The 18,164-nt window shown below is 44.0% G+C and overlaps 1 protein-coding gene across 1 annotated transcript in view; it reads left to right on the plus strand.

The window, feature by feature from the left end:
• Positions 1–18,164, plus strand: part of PYGL (glycogen phosphorylase L) — a 54,347-nt gene that overhangs the window by 17,963 nt on the left and 18,220 nt on the right. Inside the window, exons 5-19 of the mRNA XM_082649004.1 lie at positions 950–1,081; positions 4,223–4,334; positions 4,651–4,733; positions 9,366–9,509; positions 10,014–10,106; positions 10,802–10,948; positions 11,286–11,449; positions 11,924–12,038; positions 12,614–12,715; positions 12,850–12,997; positions 13,100–13,158; positions 13,264–13,405; positions 15,304–15,511; positions 16,791–16,925; positions 17,347–17,413. Coding sequence (XP_082505130.1) covers positions 950–1,081; positions 4,223–4,334; positions 4,651–4,733; positions 9,366–9,509; positions 10,014–10,106; positions 10,802–10,948; positions 11,286–11,449; positions 11,924–12,038; positions 12,614–12,715; positions 12,850–12,997; positions 13,100–13,158; positions 13,264–13,405; positions 15,304–15,511; positions 16,791–16,925; positions 17,347–17,413 — 1,851 coding nt within the window. The remainder of the gene's footprint in view (positions 1–949; positions 1,082–4,222; positions 4,335–4,650; positions 4,734–9,365; positions 9,510–10,013; positions 10,107–10,801; positions 10,949–11,285; positions 11,450–11,923; positions 12,039–12,613; positions 12,716–12,849; positions 12,998–13,099; positions 13,159–13,263; positions 13,406–15,303; positions 15,512–16,790; positions 16,926–17,346; positions 17,414–18,164) is intronic.

Raw genomic sequence — 18,164 nt, forward strand, 5'->3', positions numbered from 1 at the left:
TGAAAAAAAAAGTAATAGTGTTCTGTGCCTATACTGAAATAAGCCTTATTAAGGGAGCTTTCTATGAGTAGTTTTTCTCAACCGATTCTGTGCTTTCAAGGCACAAAGCTCTTGACAGAAACCATAATGTAGGACCCATCAGGTCCAGGTATCCAACAATAAACATCCCTGGGAAGCCTCTCTCTTTCCCTCAAGCTAGACAATTGGATTCACAGATGTTAAGACACAGGCTTTAGAACTCACAGACCTACCATCAAATCTTACCTGTATCATTTACTATCCGTGCAACTTTGAGCAAGTTACAATTTCCTTAACAAAGGGAGAAGCCATAGCTCCCTCCTATATTTGCTATGAGGATTAAATGCAATAATATGTATAAAACATTTAGAGCAATACTAGCCAGTATTGTTGTTGATTTAGGCTGTACGACAATAACAAAGATGAACTGAAATTGACAGAACCAACATCTTTCTTGCCAAAACAGTATTCTTGAGTTGATTCAGTCAAAAATATATATATATATTTTTATAAATTTATTTATTTGGCTGCGTTGGATCTTTGTTGCTGCACACGGGCTTCCTCTAGTTGTGGCGAGTAGGGGCTACTCTTCGTTGCGGTGCGCAGGCTTCTTATTGCGGTGGCTTCTCTGGTTGCAGAGCACAGGCTCTAGGCGCATGGGCTTCCGTGGTTGCCGCTCACGGGCTCTAGAGCGCAGGCTCAGTAGTTGTGGCACATGGGCTCAGTAGTTGTGGCTCGCGGGCTTAGTTGCTCCGAGGCACGTGGGATCTTCGTGGACCAGGGACCGAACCTGTGTCCCCTGAATCGGCAGGCGGATTCTTAACCACTGCACCACCAGGGAAGTCCCCCCAAATATTTTTAATTTGATATAATTGAAGGGCTAGGTCCACCGCTCCTGAAAAACAAATTCTAAGCCATGTCCTTTTTGCAGATAGAAGAGGCAGATGACTGGCTCAGGCACGGAAACCCCTGGGAGAAGGCCCGCCCCGAGTTCATGCTGCCTGTTCACTTCTACGGGAACGTAGAGCACACAGAGGCCGGAACCAAGTGGATCAACACGCAGGTATTCTGAGAGTCCTCGCGCTGAGCATTGTATAGAGGATGGCACAGCGTGTGACGTGTATGTGGTGTTGAGTATAGTGTGTTGTATATTGAATAATAAAGTATATTTTTATAAATCTGTTACGTCTCTTGGTGAACCCACTCATTTTGGAGACCAGGGAGCTGAGGCCAAGAGAGAAGTGACTTCCCCAAGGTCAAGTGACTTACCAGGGTCATTTTGTCATCTGGTTTATAAGAAATTAATCAATTCTAAGCATTCTATAATGCTTAGCTCTCCAGTTTTATATAAAGCTGTTGAAACCAAGATTGAATAAAGTTAAATGTCATTCCTCACCCCACTGCCATATGTACATTGACTTGTAAATTCTAAGGGGTAAATATTTTTGAAGTGAAGTATTTATTCAAAGGATTACCAGAGTTCTTCTTCATTACAAAGTCAAGAAAAACAATGCAAAATATTGCAAAATGCACTCTGTTACTGTGTGCCAAATCACTTCTAGAGAAATAATGCTGGTGTCGGTCCAAGTGTGCTTAATTCACAGCCGTGTATTTATCCTGCCACCACATTCGAGTGTTACCCTGCTACTGAACAATTTACTTTTCAGCTCCTCTAGGGGTGGTTTGTGCTTTGCTGTCTTCATACGTCCTGATAAATAACCCCTAAGAACTACTGGATCGCACTGTCCAACCACTGGAGGCTCCACTTGAGATATCTGTTTAGTAAATATAGTCTTAGGCCAGAAAAGATGTCTCACTGGCCACTTTAAAAGCTTAAAGAAAATGGTAAAGACCAAGGAAATGCTGTTCTTATATGGCAAAATCAGGAACAAAATTCAGTATCATAATGCTAAATGCAGTTGGTTTGCGGACTCTAGACCCATGTTATAGTGGACTTCTAAGCTGATGCTTTATTCTGCTAATCCATGCAAGGCTATTCACAGTTCACAAAAGAAAGACTGCTTTTGAAGTTTTTCCTATCTGAACGTGATTTTTTCAGCATATGAAATAATGGATTAGAAGCTAAAATCGGTCATTATATATAATAAGGAAGAAACTAATACTGTAATTTCAAGATGTTTCCCTCTATCCACCACTCCCCTTTTATTTTGGTTAAACAATAGACCACAACTGAGTTGCAGTTGATTACAAATATGACCATAAGAACTGCAACAAATCAATTGTTAATATGCCTAAAGAATTCTCACATGTTTTGGGTATTAATCTAGCAAGTATTTGGTGTCTAAAACTTCCAGTGGCTTCTGATCTGTTTAAACGTACGCAGGTTATACTCCCAATCCTGGAAGCATTCTGTTTACTTCGTAAGTCCCACTGATGACCTTATGAAGACCTGATGATATATTTACAAAGCACCTCTAGACATTTTCATAATACATCCAGAAATTCAATTAGGGAGAGTGTGTTTTTCTGTGCCCACAAAGGCAAGTTTATGGGGCAGATGTAATAAAGGGTGAGCTGACCCAACCTGTGCAGAATTTTATGGATTGATGCCACTGCCTGATCAGCCCCAGATTTGTAGCTAGTGAGGTCAGACCTCATGTATGCCTGCTGTGAAGGCTTCCAGTAAACTGAGTTACTTGTTTCATTTCTTGTGTCAGTTCAGGTCCTCTGGGAAGCAGACAGAAGGGAGAATTAGAAGTACAAGTGATCTATTGCAGAAATGCCTGTGAAAGATAAAGGGAAAGGGGACGGGAGGAGGGGGGAAGTCGTTCAGACTGCAACGCAGGTGTGACACCTGTGAAGAGAGAGGGAAAGAAGGATTCTCAGGAAGGAGCCTCACACTGCAGTGCATCTCTGAACAAGTGCCCAGGCTGATGGGACATTGCTCATGAGGGGAGTCCTGGCTCTCATGCTCCCACCACGATGGGAGCATCCCAAAGAAAGCACAGCCTCGTGTGAGCTCTGAGGTGGCAACTTCTCCCTGAAGTTCTCTAAAGGGACCTCCAAGCCATGTGCTTCCCCAGCTGCCTCAATTATGCTTTGAGGGTCAGAAGGACAAGTCATGTTTGGACCCAGACTCAGAGTCCCACTCTGTAAGTGACTTCTCCTGATTGACCACAACTTGCTCTTAGAACTCCAGAGATCTTTATTTCCTAGTAAAAGATATTCACATAAATGTGATTTATTACTCTGTGGTTGTGATGTTCATGAAAGCATGACTGAATGTATGTGACTGATTGATATAGGCTAGAGTGTTTCATTCCTTCATAATTCAGCAGACCAAATTAAAGAGATCTGTGGTTAGGTTTCAACACTACCACTGACTATGACCTTGGGTAAGTCACTTCTCTCGCAGCTTCATTCCCCTCATATCCAAAACACCTTAAGTTGCACTAGATGATCTCTAGCATCCTCCAATTCAATCCATCTGTCATTCCCCTTCCTTAGAGCTTGATTCTGATGAGGCAGGGAATAGAAAATTGTCTTCTCCCACATAAATTTTAAATTCATGTGAAACATGGTTCATCTTCCCGTTCTTCTCTATTTCCATGACTGTCACAAATATTGAGCTAAATTTTCCAAAGCTCACCTCTTAGACACATCTCAGCTAATTATCAGCTTATTTGTTAGATCACTAAAATAACTCTTCTTCGTGCAACTTTGAAAAATCCAGCATAGCATTTTAAACATCATATGTAATATTTATCTTCATAAATTTCCTATTCTGCTAATTTTCACCATATTTGAAATCAGATCATTGAATAGCCTACATGAAACTTGTCTTGATTACTGTTTTTTAATGGGTACAGATTCACATTTACCACTTTGCATATCATATTTTGCTATCTTTAGAGCAATGGCTTGATCTTGAAACATGAAAGATCTGTGTCCAGATCAGGGCAAGGGACACAAAGGGAAGTCAGCGTGGAAATGATGTGGAGGACCATCTGGGACCATCTGTCTGGGTCATTCCAGCCATCCATATTGTTCCAAGTGGGAGGAGGACCGACATGGCCCCTAATACCACCTCCAGCCTTGGGACCCTTAGCTTGGTTTAGGGATCATACAGTTTGAGTTGGTGATGGAGCCAGGAACCAAATTCCAGCTGCTGTCTCCCACCTCTGTTCAACCTCCTCCATCCACATGGGTAACAGTAAGTAGCTGCTTTGGTTTCACCCCGCAGGTGGTCCTTGCTCTTCCATATGACACCCCGGTGCCTGGATATCTGAACAACACGGTCAACACCATGCGCCTCTGGTCCGCTCGCGCACCCAATGACTTTAACCTCAGAGACTGTGAGTACAGCGTGGGCTCCCTTTCCTCATGTGTACCTTTAATCTTTCTGTCCAATAATTAGAGCCAAGTTGCACTGAGTTTCTGATCCAAATTCTTTAGTGACTAAAGCATTATATGGAGCAGGTATGGGGCACATGGTTAAATCAGTCCTTCAGTCTAGACTGTCATGTGAATCACAGCATGAAGGTTTGCTGAAATCTCTTTGGATTTTTAGGAATCCCACATGGTACCCAACAAGCATCAGGTGAGATCAGGGGGCTTCTGAAAACAGTGGTTGGCTCGTCTGTTTATTCATTTTTCTAACGTTTCCCTCAGTTAACGTTGGAGACTACATTCAGGCTGTGCTGGACCGGAATCTGGCCGAGAACATCTCCCGGGTCCTCTATCCCAATGATAATGTGAGTGATCAAGCTTGCTTTCTCAGTGGAAACAGAAGCAGCTTATTTCAGAAGCACCTATTCAGTAGGCATAAAGCACATACTTAATACTGGGTTTTTTCCTTCAGTGAGGAATAATCACCATATCTCTTCCTGACTTGTGTAGATTTCCCCTCCCACCCATGTAAGGAAAACGAATTTGTACAATTCATGAAGTCAGAATTGGTGTTTCGCCCTTGATTAGTGACCCCATCACTAATTGGGAGGCTCTGTACATGTATTTCAAAACAAAACCTGGCTATAAAAGATGAGGTGCAGTACAGGTGAAGCACTCCTTCCTTTCCAAACAGAAATTTCATCCACAGCATCAGAAGTCCCTGGAGGTGTCTTGCCTGTCCTCTTCCCCTCACTCATGGGTCTCCTCTGACCCAAGGCAAGGTGGGGTCATGGACCTCAGAATAGACCCAGGAGCAGACACTTGTTTCTTATGCCACTTATTTATCTCATTAAACTTTTTCTTATAGGTGATCATTCCAAAGTTTACACGAAAAATAACTTAGTTTAAGAAAAAAAAAAAAAAACACTTGGAACTGGATCTCAGATGCCTGTTACGGATCTTTTTTTTTTTGCCGTATGCGGACCTCTCACTGTTGTGGCCTCTCCCGTTGTGGAGCACAGGCTCTGGACGCGCAGGCTCAGCGGCCATGGCTCACGGGCCCAGCCGCTCCGCAGCATGTGGGATCTTCCCGGACCGGGGCACGAACCCGTGTCCCCTGCATCGGCAGGCGGACTCTCAACCACTGCGCCACCAGGGAAGCCCACGTTATGGATTCTTAGTGGGTTAAAACATACTTAGCTCTAACTTCTCCATGAGTAAGATAATTTTCTGGACGCTATAATGATTTTTTTTTTAAATAATAATCTCAGAAGTAACCAAACTAGTACCCTGCTCCACAAAGATGTCCACAAAACAAGGATCTTGGGGACTAGGACATAAATGATCCTAAGACCAGATGTCCACTTAGTGTTAAACCCATCTCCAAGGAGGATTAAGTGGATTTGCTGCAGCATTTTTAGGAACTTAATGGTATGTGTTATTTTTCCTTTGGGAGAAGCGATGTGGCTTCAGTACCTTAAAAGAAATCTGTAACGCAAAAGCAAAAGACTGTTCTGTTTCAAGGTCAATTAAAGTAAGAATCCTTCCAAGACTGGGGCCACACTGCCTAGCCAAACCCAAGCCTGCAGGATTGTTTAACTAGAAGGGGCTTGAAATTCATCCTCCTATCTTCAGTAGGGCCCAAACCTAACTTTACTTGGAAATAATCATCCACAACAATTGATAACACATACTAGGTTAGCATGGGGTGCAAAGTTGACTAAATGCATTGGGCAGAAAAGGTAGCTCTCAGAGTTATGCTTGTTTTTAAGTAGAAGTTGATAAATCTTTTTCGTACTGTAACCACAAGAACAGACTCATTCCCTCTCCCCAACTTGGCCATAGCCCTATTTGTCTGTCTTCCAAGAGTCTCGCCCCCTGTCCTCACTCTGCAACTAATGAGATTTTTTTTTTTCCTTGCTTAAAATTCTTTAAGGCTTTTGCTTTACCCCTAAGAGAAGTACAGAATCGTAGGTGTATCTTCATCTATGTGGTCATCAGTTCTGACACATCCTCTGTGATCTTGCCCTAGCAATAGGTCCCAGCTGTAGAGGATTATTTGCCCTGTTCTTTCTAACCTCCATGCTTTGCCCAGGTTTCCTCTGCGTGCAGGGAATACTCTGGCCCTCTGCGCTCACCTCAAATTCCTACTTAGCTTTCAGGGCTCAGATAAAGATATCACCTGAGTATTCAGGTCCCCAAAGTACTGTGTATACACTTAAATACAACATAAATGTTTTTAAAAACTGTCTTGTTTGATATCAAGCCTTGATTATACATCTGTCTCTCCCCAGTAGTTTGAACTTAACTGAGGTCAGTGATTGTTTAATTAATCATTTATTTCTAGCACATTAAAAATTCCCTAACTCAATAAACATTTAAATTCATTGTGGATGGATTCATGTGCTTTTTTTAGAATAATGATTTCATTATATTTTTTACTATGAAACATGCTATTAGAAAAAGAAATATAAGCAATATAAAAAACTACCAAGTAAAAAAAAAAATTCCAAATTCTACCACCTATAAATTCCCATTGGTAATATCAATCCAGACAGTTTCCTATTAATGACTTTAAATTTTTCTTTTGGTTTTTAAACTTTTATCAAAGTTGTACCTGCACATAGTTTAAAGAGAAAAGCAGCTCTCTGAGGCTTACTATAAAATCAGTCTCCTATTTCCCACTTCCCCAAAGCAACTACATCCCCTTGCTTTGAATTGCTTTCCTGGATACTTACCTCCATATTTCTAACAACATGCTGTTACTGCTGCTTCGTGATTTCCTCTTTTTACAATATTGACTCCCCGCTACTGAAGATGAGAGTTTAGCTCCCTTCCTCCCATAGACTTCCACCCCCACCACAAAAACACGTTTTCTATGCCCACTCTCTCAACATAATTACATGGTGATTTGCACTAGCTCTTCAGCTAGTGTTTACATTATTATGACGCTGTCAGTGCTACAGACAGCTGATCTGTGCACAATACATGTCATCGTCTCTTGATTATTTTTCCTTTCCTTAAAATGTTCTCCTTTCCTGGAGTTAATCATTGTTTTGTTTGTTTGCTTGGTTTTCTGAGTACTTTTCCCTAATTTAGCCTGCACTCTACCCCAGTCGTAGAAATTTCCTCTCAATATATTCAAACACCTTAGGTGTTCTGTTGACTCAGTCTTCTTGAAGTCTCTTCTGGATCTCTTCTGGTTGGCTGCTCCGCTGTCATCCTGGGATCTACGTTTCCCATTGTTCTGAGGACGTCTGTGCTCATATACTCTCGGGGATCATTTGTTTCCAGGATCCCACGTCTTGGTTTGCTCCCTTGTTTTGGTAGTACACATGCCTGGGGCTTCCTAGGAAAGGGTGCAAGTGAGGTCGGTTTTTTTGAGACCTTGCATGTTGGAAAATGTCTTTATTTTTCCCTCTCATTGGGAGTTTGCCTGGATACTGAAGACTCAAAGTTTTTTTTTTTTTAATCTCCTAGTTGTTGGTGTTGCCGAAAAGTACAGTGCAATTGGATTCTTGATCTTTTGTTTGAATTCTGCTTTTTTCCCCCTTTGAAAGCTTCTAGTCTCCCTCTCCCTCTTCCCCTCCCTCTGTCCCTCTCCAAAACCCCTCTCTCCGAGTGTACTAAAAGTTTTGGGGGGTGTGCTTTGGTGTAAGTCTGCTTTCACTTATCACGCCTGGGTACCCTTTCAGTCTGGGGACACAGGACTACAGCTCTCTGAGAAACAGTCTGGAATTGTTAAACATCCTCAACTGGTTCTTTAGTCTTCTTACCTTTTTTCTTTTATTTATCATCTCTTTGTCTTCCTGCTCACGTTTTGGGCAATCACAACTCTCTCTTCCAGTCTTCCTATTGGGTTTTTCACTTTGGCTGTCATGTTTTAATTTCCACGTAATCTTTTTTTGCTCTAGATATTTTCTTGAAGCATCTTATTCGTATTCCTTGAATACAATATCTAATCTATCTGAGGATACCGGTAGTATTCTTATAATCATTCTTTTCTCTAATCTCTGTTACCTCTAAGTTGGCTTTTATTATTTTAACATGTTTTAGAAGTTTTTCTTAGCTGTCTAATGGTCCTTAGCTGCCCACTGAAACTTAAGAGAAAGGTACCAACAAGTTTTGGGGAGCTCTGTACACTTGTTTGGGATTTATCTATTTGGTTTCCCTCACCTGTGACCTGCTGGGGCCGCTTCCTGGTGGAGTTCCTCATGTCCATGTCTTTAGGTCCTCCCTCCTGTGCTGGTCGAATTCCCTAGAGAAGACGCTTGCAGCTTCTCTCCTGGTGGAATTAACACTGGCTGCCTGTGTTCTCAAATTCAGTTGGGAGATGAAGACTGAAAGCATCAGTATTCAGTACATAAACTTTCACTGAGCCTCTTCCCCCATTTTTAGTATGGGATGGTACCCCTGCCTCCGACTTTACCTGCTGCCCTCCAGTCCAGAGACCCCTGTTATACCATCTCCAGAGAACAGACCTCCAGCTTCTGCCTGAGTTGGCAAAGGAGATTGTCCAGTTGAGGGAATTGGAGAGGAGGTCTGAGGCCAACTGCTTCTTAGGCTCCCCACTAACCTTTTACCCCCTCTTCACCCCTACTTCTGAAGGCACCCAGTGCTGACACTTCTTGGGCCTTTTGGGAGCTTCAGTGTATACACTGGGTTGTTCCTTTGGCTTTTCTCCACTACCAGGTCAGGATGCAGCTTTCCTGGGTCTTCTGGTTCAGTTTACCATTTATCCATCTGTTTTTCAGCTTCTGAAAAGTTGTTGCTGTTGTCTTCTCTCCATTCCCTTCATCCTGTATCATGCCTTTTTTCAATCCCTTTACTGTCATTTTAGTGGAGTTTCAGGAGGCTGATGCTTGGCATTCAACCTGCCAGCTTCCACCAGACATCCCATGGGCTTTAGCCTTAAAGTCCCCTGGTAGGGGACGCCACCCATGTTCTGGCCACTCCTAGCAATGTGAGCCCTCTCACTCAGTCTCTCTGGCTTGAAGTTTTTTGAAGGGAAGGAGCTGAGACTGAAGCAGGAGTACTTTGTGGTGGCTGCTACCTTGCAAGATGTCATCCGACGTTTCAAAGCCTCTAAGCTTGGGTCCAGCAGGAGTGCCGGAACTGCGTTCGATGCCTTCCCAGATCAGGCGAGTATTCAGCCCGAACGCAGGCGGGAACAACTGAGGGCATCAGGACTTCCATCAGATTTACTCCTCTGTCTCCATGCTAAAAAAAATCTGAGTGTCTATATACCAATCAGAAACAGACTCACAGACATAGAAAATAAGCTTGTGGTTACCAAAGGGGGTGGAGGGAGGCAAACTAGGAGTATGGGATTAACAGATACACACTGCTATACATAAAATAGATAAGCAACAAGGATTTCCTGTGTAGCACAGGAAATTTACTTACCTATAATGGAAAACAATCTGAGAATATTTATATATTAACTGAATCACTATGCTGTACACCTGAAACTAACACAATATTTTAAATCAACTATACTTCAATTAAAAAAGAAAACTGAGTAGCTACAGGATACTTAAAGCCTTCCGTAGAGGGCAGACGTTTTGTTTGGTGCACGTGTGAGGCACGGATGAGAACAAGGGCCTGGGCCGTTGGTGACCTTCACGTCGGTTTTCCCCTTGCAGGTTGCCATCCAGCTGAACGACACTCACCCTGCGCTCGCCATCCCTGAGCTGATGAGGATTTTTGTGGACATTGAAAAATTGCCCTGGTCCAAGGTCCGGATGCTTTGGCTTCTTTTTCCTTTGACTGGCCAGAATATCTGTGCTTAAGAGATTCTGCCCAAAGCGCCTTTCACAGTTTTTCAAAATAAGTCACTGTTGCTAACTTCCAACAATTAAAGGTAAACTTTGCCCTGGCGCTGACATGTCTCAGCTCTTACTGCTTTACAGGGAGTAAGACTAAGAAATAAATAAACACATTGCTAATGGGACACAGCTCAGTGGCTATATTATTAAGGCTTATATTGTGTTTGCCATTTTTGTGTCTAAAAGGATTCGAAATTAAACTCTCTAGCCTCAGAATACAGCTAACTGAAGGTGTCTCCACCGATTTTAAGCATACTTGGTACTTTCTCAGAACATTACTGAAGTTTTATTCCTCAAGTTTTGTTTGTTTAATAAATGAAAGACAAGTTAGGATACTAGAGAAGATTTATCAGCATATGCTGTCCTAAATTTTATCAGACAATTTACTGCTTTTCCTCCCCCTCCCCCCCCCCAAAAAAAAACATGTTCCCATTACCTGGACCATCCAGGAACCTAGCGGAATTGTGTCTAACTGTATACATGCAGATAGAATTGTCCTGTTGCTGACGGGCAGGAGTTGAGGACGTGTTTGGCCTGCAGGATGGGGCACACCTGCAGGCCGCCTTTCCTGCAGAGGCAAGCACTGAGCCCCCCTCTCCCCGCAGGCATGGGAGATCACCCAGAAGACCTTTGCCTACACCAACCATACAGTGCTCCCGGAAGCCCTGGAGCGCTGGCCTGTAGAGCTGGTGGAAAAGCTGCTTCCTCGACATTTGCAAATCATTTACGAGATGAATCAAAAGCATTTAGATGTAAGTCACTTTGACAGATTCATAACCCTTTTGAGAAGGAGGTCTAGAGATGTTAAGGGTGGCTGCAGTCTTCCCTCTTACCAAACCTGAGGCCCAAACATCTTTCAGTCATTGATACATCAAAAGCACTCAAGTCTGGGTGGGGCTCTGTTAATGACATCCTTTTGAAAATACTAACCTGGAGGGATGGCATCTCCCTAAGCATCTTCACTCCTCTCTGTGGGAGTGAAGTCTTACCTTTGCTCCATCAAAGGTTTTGGTTGGGAAGTAAATGACGTTATCCCAGGGTTGCTGGAAACCTGAGTGACCAGTAAGGCCTTTCTCTTCCTTTGCCTAGAAAATTGCCGCCTTGTTTCCTAAAGATGTCGACCGCCTGAGAAGGATGTCTCTGATAGAAGAGGAAGGAGGCAAAAGGATCAACATGGCCCATCTCTGCATTGTGGGCTCCCATGCTGTGAACGGCGTGGCTAAAATTCACTCAGACATCGTGAAGAACCAAGTGTGAGCCTCCAGCCCTGTCGCAGTGGGTCTCACATTGCTCAGGAATAGAACGGTGCTAGCGAATGCAGGGTTGCGGTTGGAGATGAGGAGAGGCCCCGTGAAATATTTAAAAGTAATGTCTTCTATACAAAGAACCCTTCTCTAAAAGGAAAAGGCCTTCCTCTCTGAACAGTCCTAATTCTAGACTTACAAGAAAAAAAAACAAAACTCTTCTGCTCAAAAGTCTGATATATATGTCAGTGCCGGGAAGTCATATGAAGGTGATTAGATTGGATTTTTTCTTGTAATTATTTTAAATTGCAAATGGATTTCTGTTTAGAATGACACCCATAGCTGCTATCAGCCCCTCTCTCCACTTTTATTTAACCTTTCTAAGCCTACACTCTGCTCCTTAGCTCTAACCCTGAACTTCATCCAGCATGCGGGAACCTGCCGTTCCAGCCACGTTTAGTGATGTGTCTCTTCCATCTCCAGATTCAAGGACTTCAGTGAGCTAGAGCCAGACAAGTTTCAGAATAAAACCAATGGGATCACTCCAAGGCGCTGGCTGTTACTCTGCAACCCAGGACTGGCAGAGTTAATAGCAGAGGTAACCGGGAAGTGCCGAGGGAAAGGGGGTTTCTGACTAGAATTCAAGAGGCAGAGAGTGCGCTTATAACTTGCAAATCCAGTCTGCAGCAGGGCCTGCTTCATCCCCAAGCCAGTGGCCTGTGCAACCCCACAGGGCTCCGCACTGGTTTCGTTCTCCGCCGTAGCCAGCTTGAAATTCTTGATTTCAGAAAAAAGAGACCCCACGCATTACGCAGCTGGCCCTGGCGAACAGTGCTCATATGACACACAGATGGTACCCCTGTTTAATAAAAGGATAACAGAGGTCCTCTAACAGGACCTTTGTTTGTCCTCTAATAGTAACTAGTAGAACCTGGGTTATTTGTCACCCTTTTTAGGTAGATTTCCTGTTTTTAACACTTAATACCACTGAAGGTATAGCAAGTGTTCTTCCCACACGGCGTTTTCAGCATCTCCTGTGAATGAAGCCATTCTGTGTGCTGTGGGGTGCGAGTGTTAGGGGCGTGTAAGCCCTTGCCACAGACTGACAGAAACTGCTCATGTGGGCTTGACTGCCTTCCCTGATTCGAGTCACCTTTTCCTTTAAACTGAAAGAAAATCGGGGAGGACTATGTGAAGGACTTGAACCAGCTGACGAAGCTGAACAGCTTCCTGGGCGACGACGTCTTCCTCCGGGAGATTTCCAACGTGAAGCAGGTGAGGCTTCCCGGTGTGGACGCTTTGCCCGGCGGCACTTGCTTGGAGGGTTCATGCCCCACTCTTTAAAAACAGACCACCCACCCAATGCTCCTGAGTCCAAAGGGCCCTGGCCCCATGCACTGTCTCAACAGGAGAACAAGCTGAAGTTTTCTCGGTTCCTGGAGAAGGAGTACAAAGTGAAGATCAACCCATCCTCCATGTTTGATGTGCAGGTGAAGAGGATCCATGAGTACAAGCGGCAGCTCCTGAACTGCCTGCATGTGGTCACCATGTACAACCGTGAGTCAGCCCTGCAGCCCCCGACCAGCCCCCAGAGGTGGAGCGCTCACCACCCTGGCCATCCTCCGTCCTCCGTTCCATCCCCTTCTCCATCTTTTGCAGGCATTAAGAAAGACCCGAAGAAGCTATTCGTGCCCAGAACAGTTATAATCGGTGGCAAAGTAAGTTGCTTCTCTTCCCTGGGTACTTGGGGGCTCTTGTCTCTTTTGCCGTTTCTCCACTTCATCATGCCTGCATTGTGTCATGTGTCCACACCCTTCCCCAAGGCTGCCCCAGGATATCACATGGCCAAACTGATCATAAAGCTGATCACTTCAGTGGCAGAGGTGGTGAACAATGACCCCATGGTTGGAAGCAAGTTGAAACTCATCTTCCTGGAGAACTACAAAGTGTCTCTTGCTGAAAAAGGTAGTGCTGTCCTCACAAACCATGCGGGGCCAGGGCACATGTTAGGGATGGATTACACATTATAGAAAAATGGAGCAGCTGACCTCGGGAGCCAGTGACTTAGGATAGAAGGTGTCACTCTTAGGCAGAATACGACCCTAAGCTAAGAATGTTTAAGGTGACCCAGCTGACACCGAGATGACTGTCCCCAGACTCCACATCAGAGGTTACATCTGCAAGCACATTTTCCTCTTCTCAGTTGCTCAGGGCTGGGTGTTGGAGGAGGTGGCCCTGAGGTTTTGGTAAAGTACAGAGCGTGCTCTACAAAAGAAAAAAAGATCTTCAGTTCCCAGCCCCAGTTCTGCAATAGAACACCAGTGCCCCAATCCCCGGATATTCCTCTGGTCACTCCATGGAAAGAAGGGCTGTCATTTGTTCATGTGGCAGCAGGGAATGAGGGCAGATGTCAGGCTGCCAAAGCCCTAGGCTTAGACGTGCCTCAGACAGGCGCTCAGAACAGGCGTGGAGTTCCCATGTGGGGACAGGCAGACTGGCAAGAAGCCAACATCCCTTTCTTTTCTTATTTGCATCACAAAGCACCACCCACATGCAAATGCCAACTGTGCGTTCGCCCTTTTCCCAAATTGAAAAGGGACCTTTCTCTTTCTGAGGTGTTTTTGGGTCCTCTGATGTTACAATTTAAGAACTGTCTGCATGAAGAAAAAAAGAGCCAGATTTTTATGGGCGCAAATGAAGAAATGTCTAATCCACAAATAAGCTCTCAAAGTAAAGCTCTCAAAGTAAAGCAGGTCCTGTGCTTTGTAGCGGAGGCACCGGAGGGATGCTGCAGGCAGCAGGAACTTCTGTGTGAATCAGACTGAAAGGTCTGCCCTGGGCACACCTCAGTTGCCTGTGGCTTATTTCCCTGCAGTGAAAGTGGAAGGAAGGTGGTAAGGAGTGGCAGGAATGGCACAATCCAGTTTCCTCAGATTGCAAAAGAGGGGTCAGGGAAGCTTCTGAATTTTAAGGATCGAGAAAGAGAAGTTTAGATATATTTTATAAAGTTATAATATAGAAGAAATAAAAATAAAACCATAACAAAAACTGAAAGGAAGAAGGGGGAGAAGAGAAGTGTAAGGTTGATAAAAAATTAATCAGCCCATCCAAGAAAGAAATGGAAAATTTTATTTGAGCCAAACTGAGGATTATAACCCAGGAAGAGCAGATCAGAAAGTTCCAAGAACTGTTCCACCCATTAGAAGTCAAAGCAGTTATGTAAGTTTTTCGAGACAGGGGGCTCTCCATTAAATGCTGTATTGTTGACAGTTTACAGAATCCAGATCTTCAGGTACAAAGTGGTGGGTCATTGTGACCCCTTACAAGATCAAGAAGGAATGTTGTCTTTTAAGGACTTGTCTTGTTGGTGCCAGGAGAACGTTGCTCTTTATGGCTGAGTAGATATTTCTGCTGATGGGGAGGTTTGGTCCATGCCTAATGCAGATACACAATGCACAGGAGAAGGGAGAGAGGAGGCCAAAGGGCAGAGAAAAATTTTCATGTTTTAACTTTTTCTTGTCTTGCCATAAAATAGGAATTTTATTTCACAGTAGTGTCGACTTTTATAGCAGAGAGTCAATAGATGCTCTTTAACGTTTACAGACCAAGGAAGAGTAGCGTAAGCATAGAGTTACTTAGCACTGTGGCCATAACCACCAAGAAGCACATCAGAAAGGGGCAAAAGTGGTTGCCAGAGTCAAGGGGAAGCGTGAGATCCATCCTGCACCATTTGAATGTTTATCTTGATGTACACATACTACGTTAATGATTAGAACAGGCCAGCTAGGTGAATGCTTGGGTACCGTGCAAGCGGATCCAGAGAGACAGGATCACTAATTCTGTCACTAATGCCTTGCTTGCAGTCATTCCAGCCACAGATCTGTCGGAGCAGATTTCTACTGCAGGCACTGAAGCCTCGGGGACAGGCAACATGAAGTTCATGCTGAACGGGGCCCTGACTATCGGGACCATGGATGGGGCCAACGTGGAAATGGCCGAGGAAGCCGGGGAAGAGAACCTGTTCATCTTTGGCATGAGAATAGAGGACGTGGCTGCTTTGGACAAGAAAGGGTGAGAGAGCACTCCTGCTTGTTGAGCAGGTATCCCCCCAGGAGGGTACCTGCCCACCCAGGTGTCCCATTGAGGCAGGTCCCATGAGAGTGACAGCAGAACATCTCCCATGAGTCCGGGGACCCTCCTGACCACAGATTAGTCTTGTTACACGCAGCAAGTGAAAGTGAACGGAGCTTGGGCACAGGTACATGGGCTCGTTGCTATTTGTTATCAGCCAGAGCTGGCCTCATGAGCTATTCTCCACATCTGTGATCTTTACTTTGATCAAAACACTGAACCAGTGTGTAGTTGAACTTTTTGCCTGTTATTTAAACCATCGAGTGTTCCTTTAAGACCTCAAAGAGATGGACTAAAATGTGGTAGATGATAGGCCTGGTTGTATAGAAGCACCCAGAATACTTGTTCCACTTACTATCTGGATAGGTTTATTAACCTGGATTCAAATAAGAAGTAAAGAAAGATGCTGCTCAAAGGAGCCAGAGCGATCACAAAATCTGGAGGGTGTCGAATATACTTCCCAACCCTTGGAAGTAAATTTTTGTTCAGTAGCAACAAATTTGGGAATCTGTGGGACCAAAGAGCAACTGTCGGGGACCTCCCTGGTGGTCCAGTGGTAAAGAATCCACCTTACAATGCAGGGGATGCGGGTTCGATCCCTGGTCAGGGGACTAAGATCCCACATGCTGTGGGGCAACTAAGCCCACACGCCACAACTGCTGAGCCCGTGTGCTGCAAACCGCAGAGACCACGAGCTCTGGAACCCGTGCACCACAACTATAGAGCCCAAGCGCCCTGGAGCCTGCACACCACAGCTGGAGAAGAGAAAACCCGCCTCCACACTAGAGAGAAGCCCACAGGCCACAATGAAAGATCCCGCGTGCCGCAACTAAGAGCTGACGCAGCCAAAAATAAATTAAAGAAAGAAAGAAATAATAAATCTTTTTTAAAAAAAGCAACTGTACGACGCTTGTTTAGAGCCATAAAGCCTGCTTTGAAATGAATCTTACTGTATTTTACCGGATTAGACTATTGCTCTGTGACTAGGATTTTTATTATCTACTGTCCTTAGTGTCTTTGGTTACAAGGAACTAATCAAATTTAGTTGGGAAAAAAGATGTCAGGATCTAGTTAAGTATTATTTATACCCTGTTGAACTCTATAATGACTTTATAAATGCCATATTTCTGAATGCATTTTTCACAGCTAATGTAGCGTCCAGTGTGTCATTAACAAACATTAACAGAACCTTTTCTTATCCCCCGCCCCGACCCTACAGGTATAAGGCAAAAGAATATTACGAGGCACTTCCAGAGCTAAAGCTGGCCATTGACCAAATTGACAAGGGCTTCTTTTCTCCCAAGCAGCCTGACCTCTTCAAAGACTTAGTCAACATGCTATTTTATCATGACAGGTGAGTTCCCACAAGAAGATGGTGCTGTTTGGGCCGTGGAAAGGGGATGAGAATATCTTAAACCAACTGCAACACATGTAGATTAGCATAGATCTGTGATCTGATAAGCTAACGTAGACTTGGAAAGGAAAATTAGATATTCTCCACTAACAATGCAAGGAGAAGACTTAAGAATAAGACCCACAAATTTGGTATTCTTTTTCTCCTTCCACGGGTGTACCCAACTTTCAGATGCATCCGTGTGATAACATTCTCACGTGTGAGAAGAAAGGTTGAGGGCTGGTTGAAACCCTTGTGAATAGAAGTGTCAGACTGGTAAGCCAGCCGTGCCTGACATTAAGCAAAAGAGAATTTTGAATGGAATCTTAGCACACATCTATTAATGAAGCTTTTTGTCTTTTCCTTCTAATCACAAAAAAAGGTTTAAAGTTTTTGCAGACTATGAAGCCTACGTCAAGTGTCAAGAAAAAGTCAGTCAGCTGTACATGGTGAGTACATGGCCGAGACTTACAAAGGAAACCAGTTTACGGTTCATTAAAATTTTGGTTTCTTTTTATTAAATCTAAATAACAGGGCCCCACCAACCAATCAAAAATGGGAAGTGAGGCAGCTCTTTAGGTTTTTCAGATCAAAACTTAACTGTCCCCGAATTCAGGCAAAGGTTGGCATTTGACATTTCAGTTGCAGTTGTAGGTTTTTTAATATCCAAGTAAAAAGTCACAAATAATTCAATATTTATTGAGCACCCACCATGCAGCAGGCATATCCTAGAGACTAAGAGTATAAAGCGAAATTAAATACTCACTTTACCCACTCATTTATTCAACAGAGAGGCACTGGGGCATTGGGTGCCTCCATGGCAGGCCATGCTGGGCACTGAGGCCCCAGCATGGACAAAGCCAAGGCCCCTCCAGGAGCCTATGTAGGGCTGGGGCCCTTAACCAGAAGTGCATCAGAATCACCAAGCCGTTTTTTCAAAGTACAGATGCCCACCGCCCTCTAAGAGATTCTGACCCAGTAGCGGGTTGGACCACCATCAGCATTTGAAAAATCTGCTAAATTGCCCGGAGATGGAAACAACCTAGGTGTCCATCATCGGATGAATGGATAAAGAAGATGTGGCACATATACAATGGAATATTACTCAGCCATAAAAAGAAACGAAATTGAGCTATTCGTAATGAGGTGGATAGACCTAGAGTCTGTCATACAGAGTGAAGTAAGTCAGAAAGAGAAAGA

Source organism: Grampus griseus, assembly GCF_964374135.1.
Source record: "Grampus griseus genome assembly, chromosome: 2".
Lineage (NCBI taxonomy): Eukaryota > Metazoa > Chordata > Mammalia > Artiodactyla > Delphinidae > Grampus > Grampus griseus.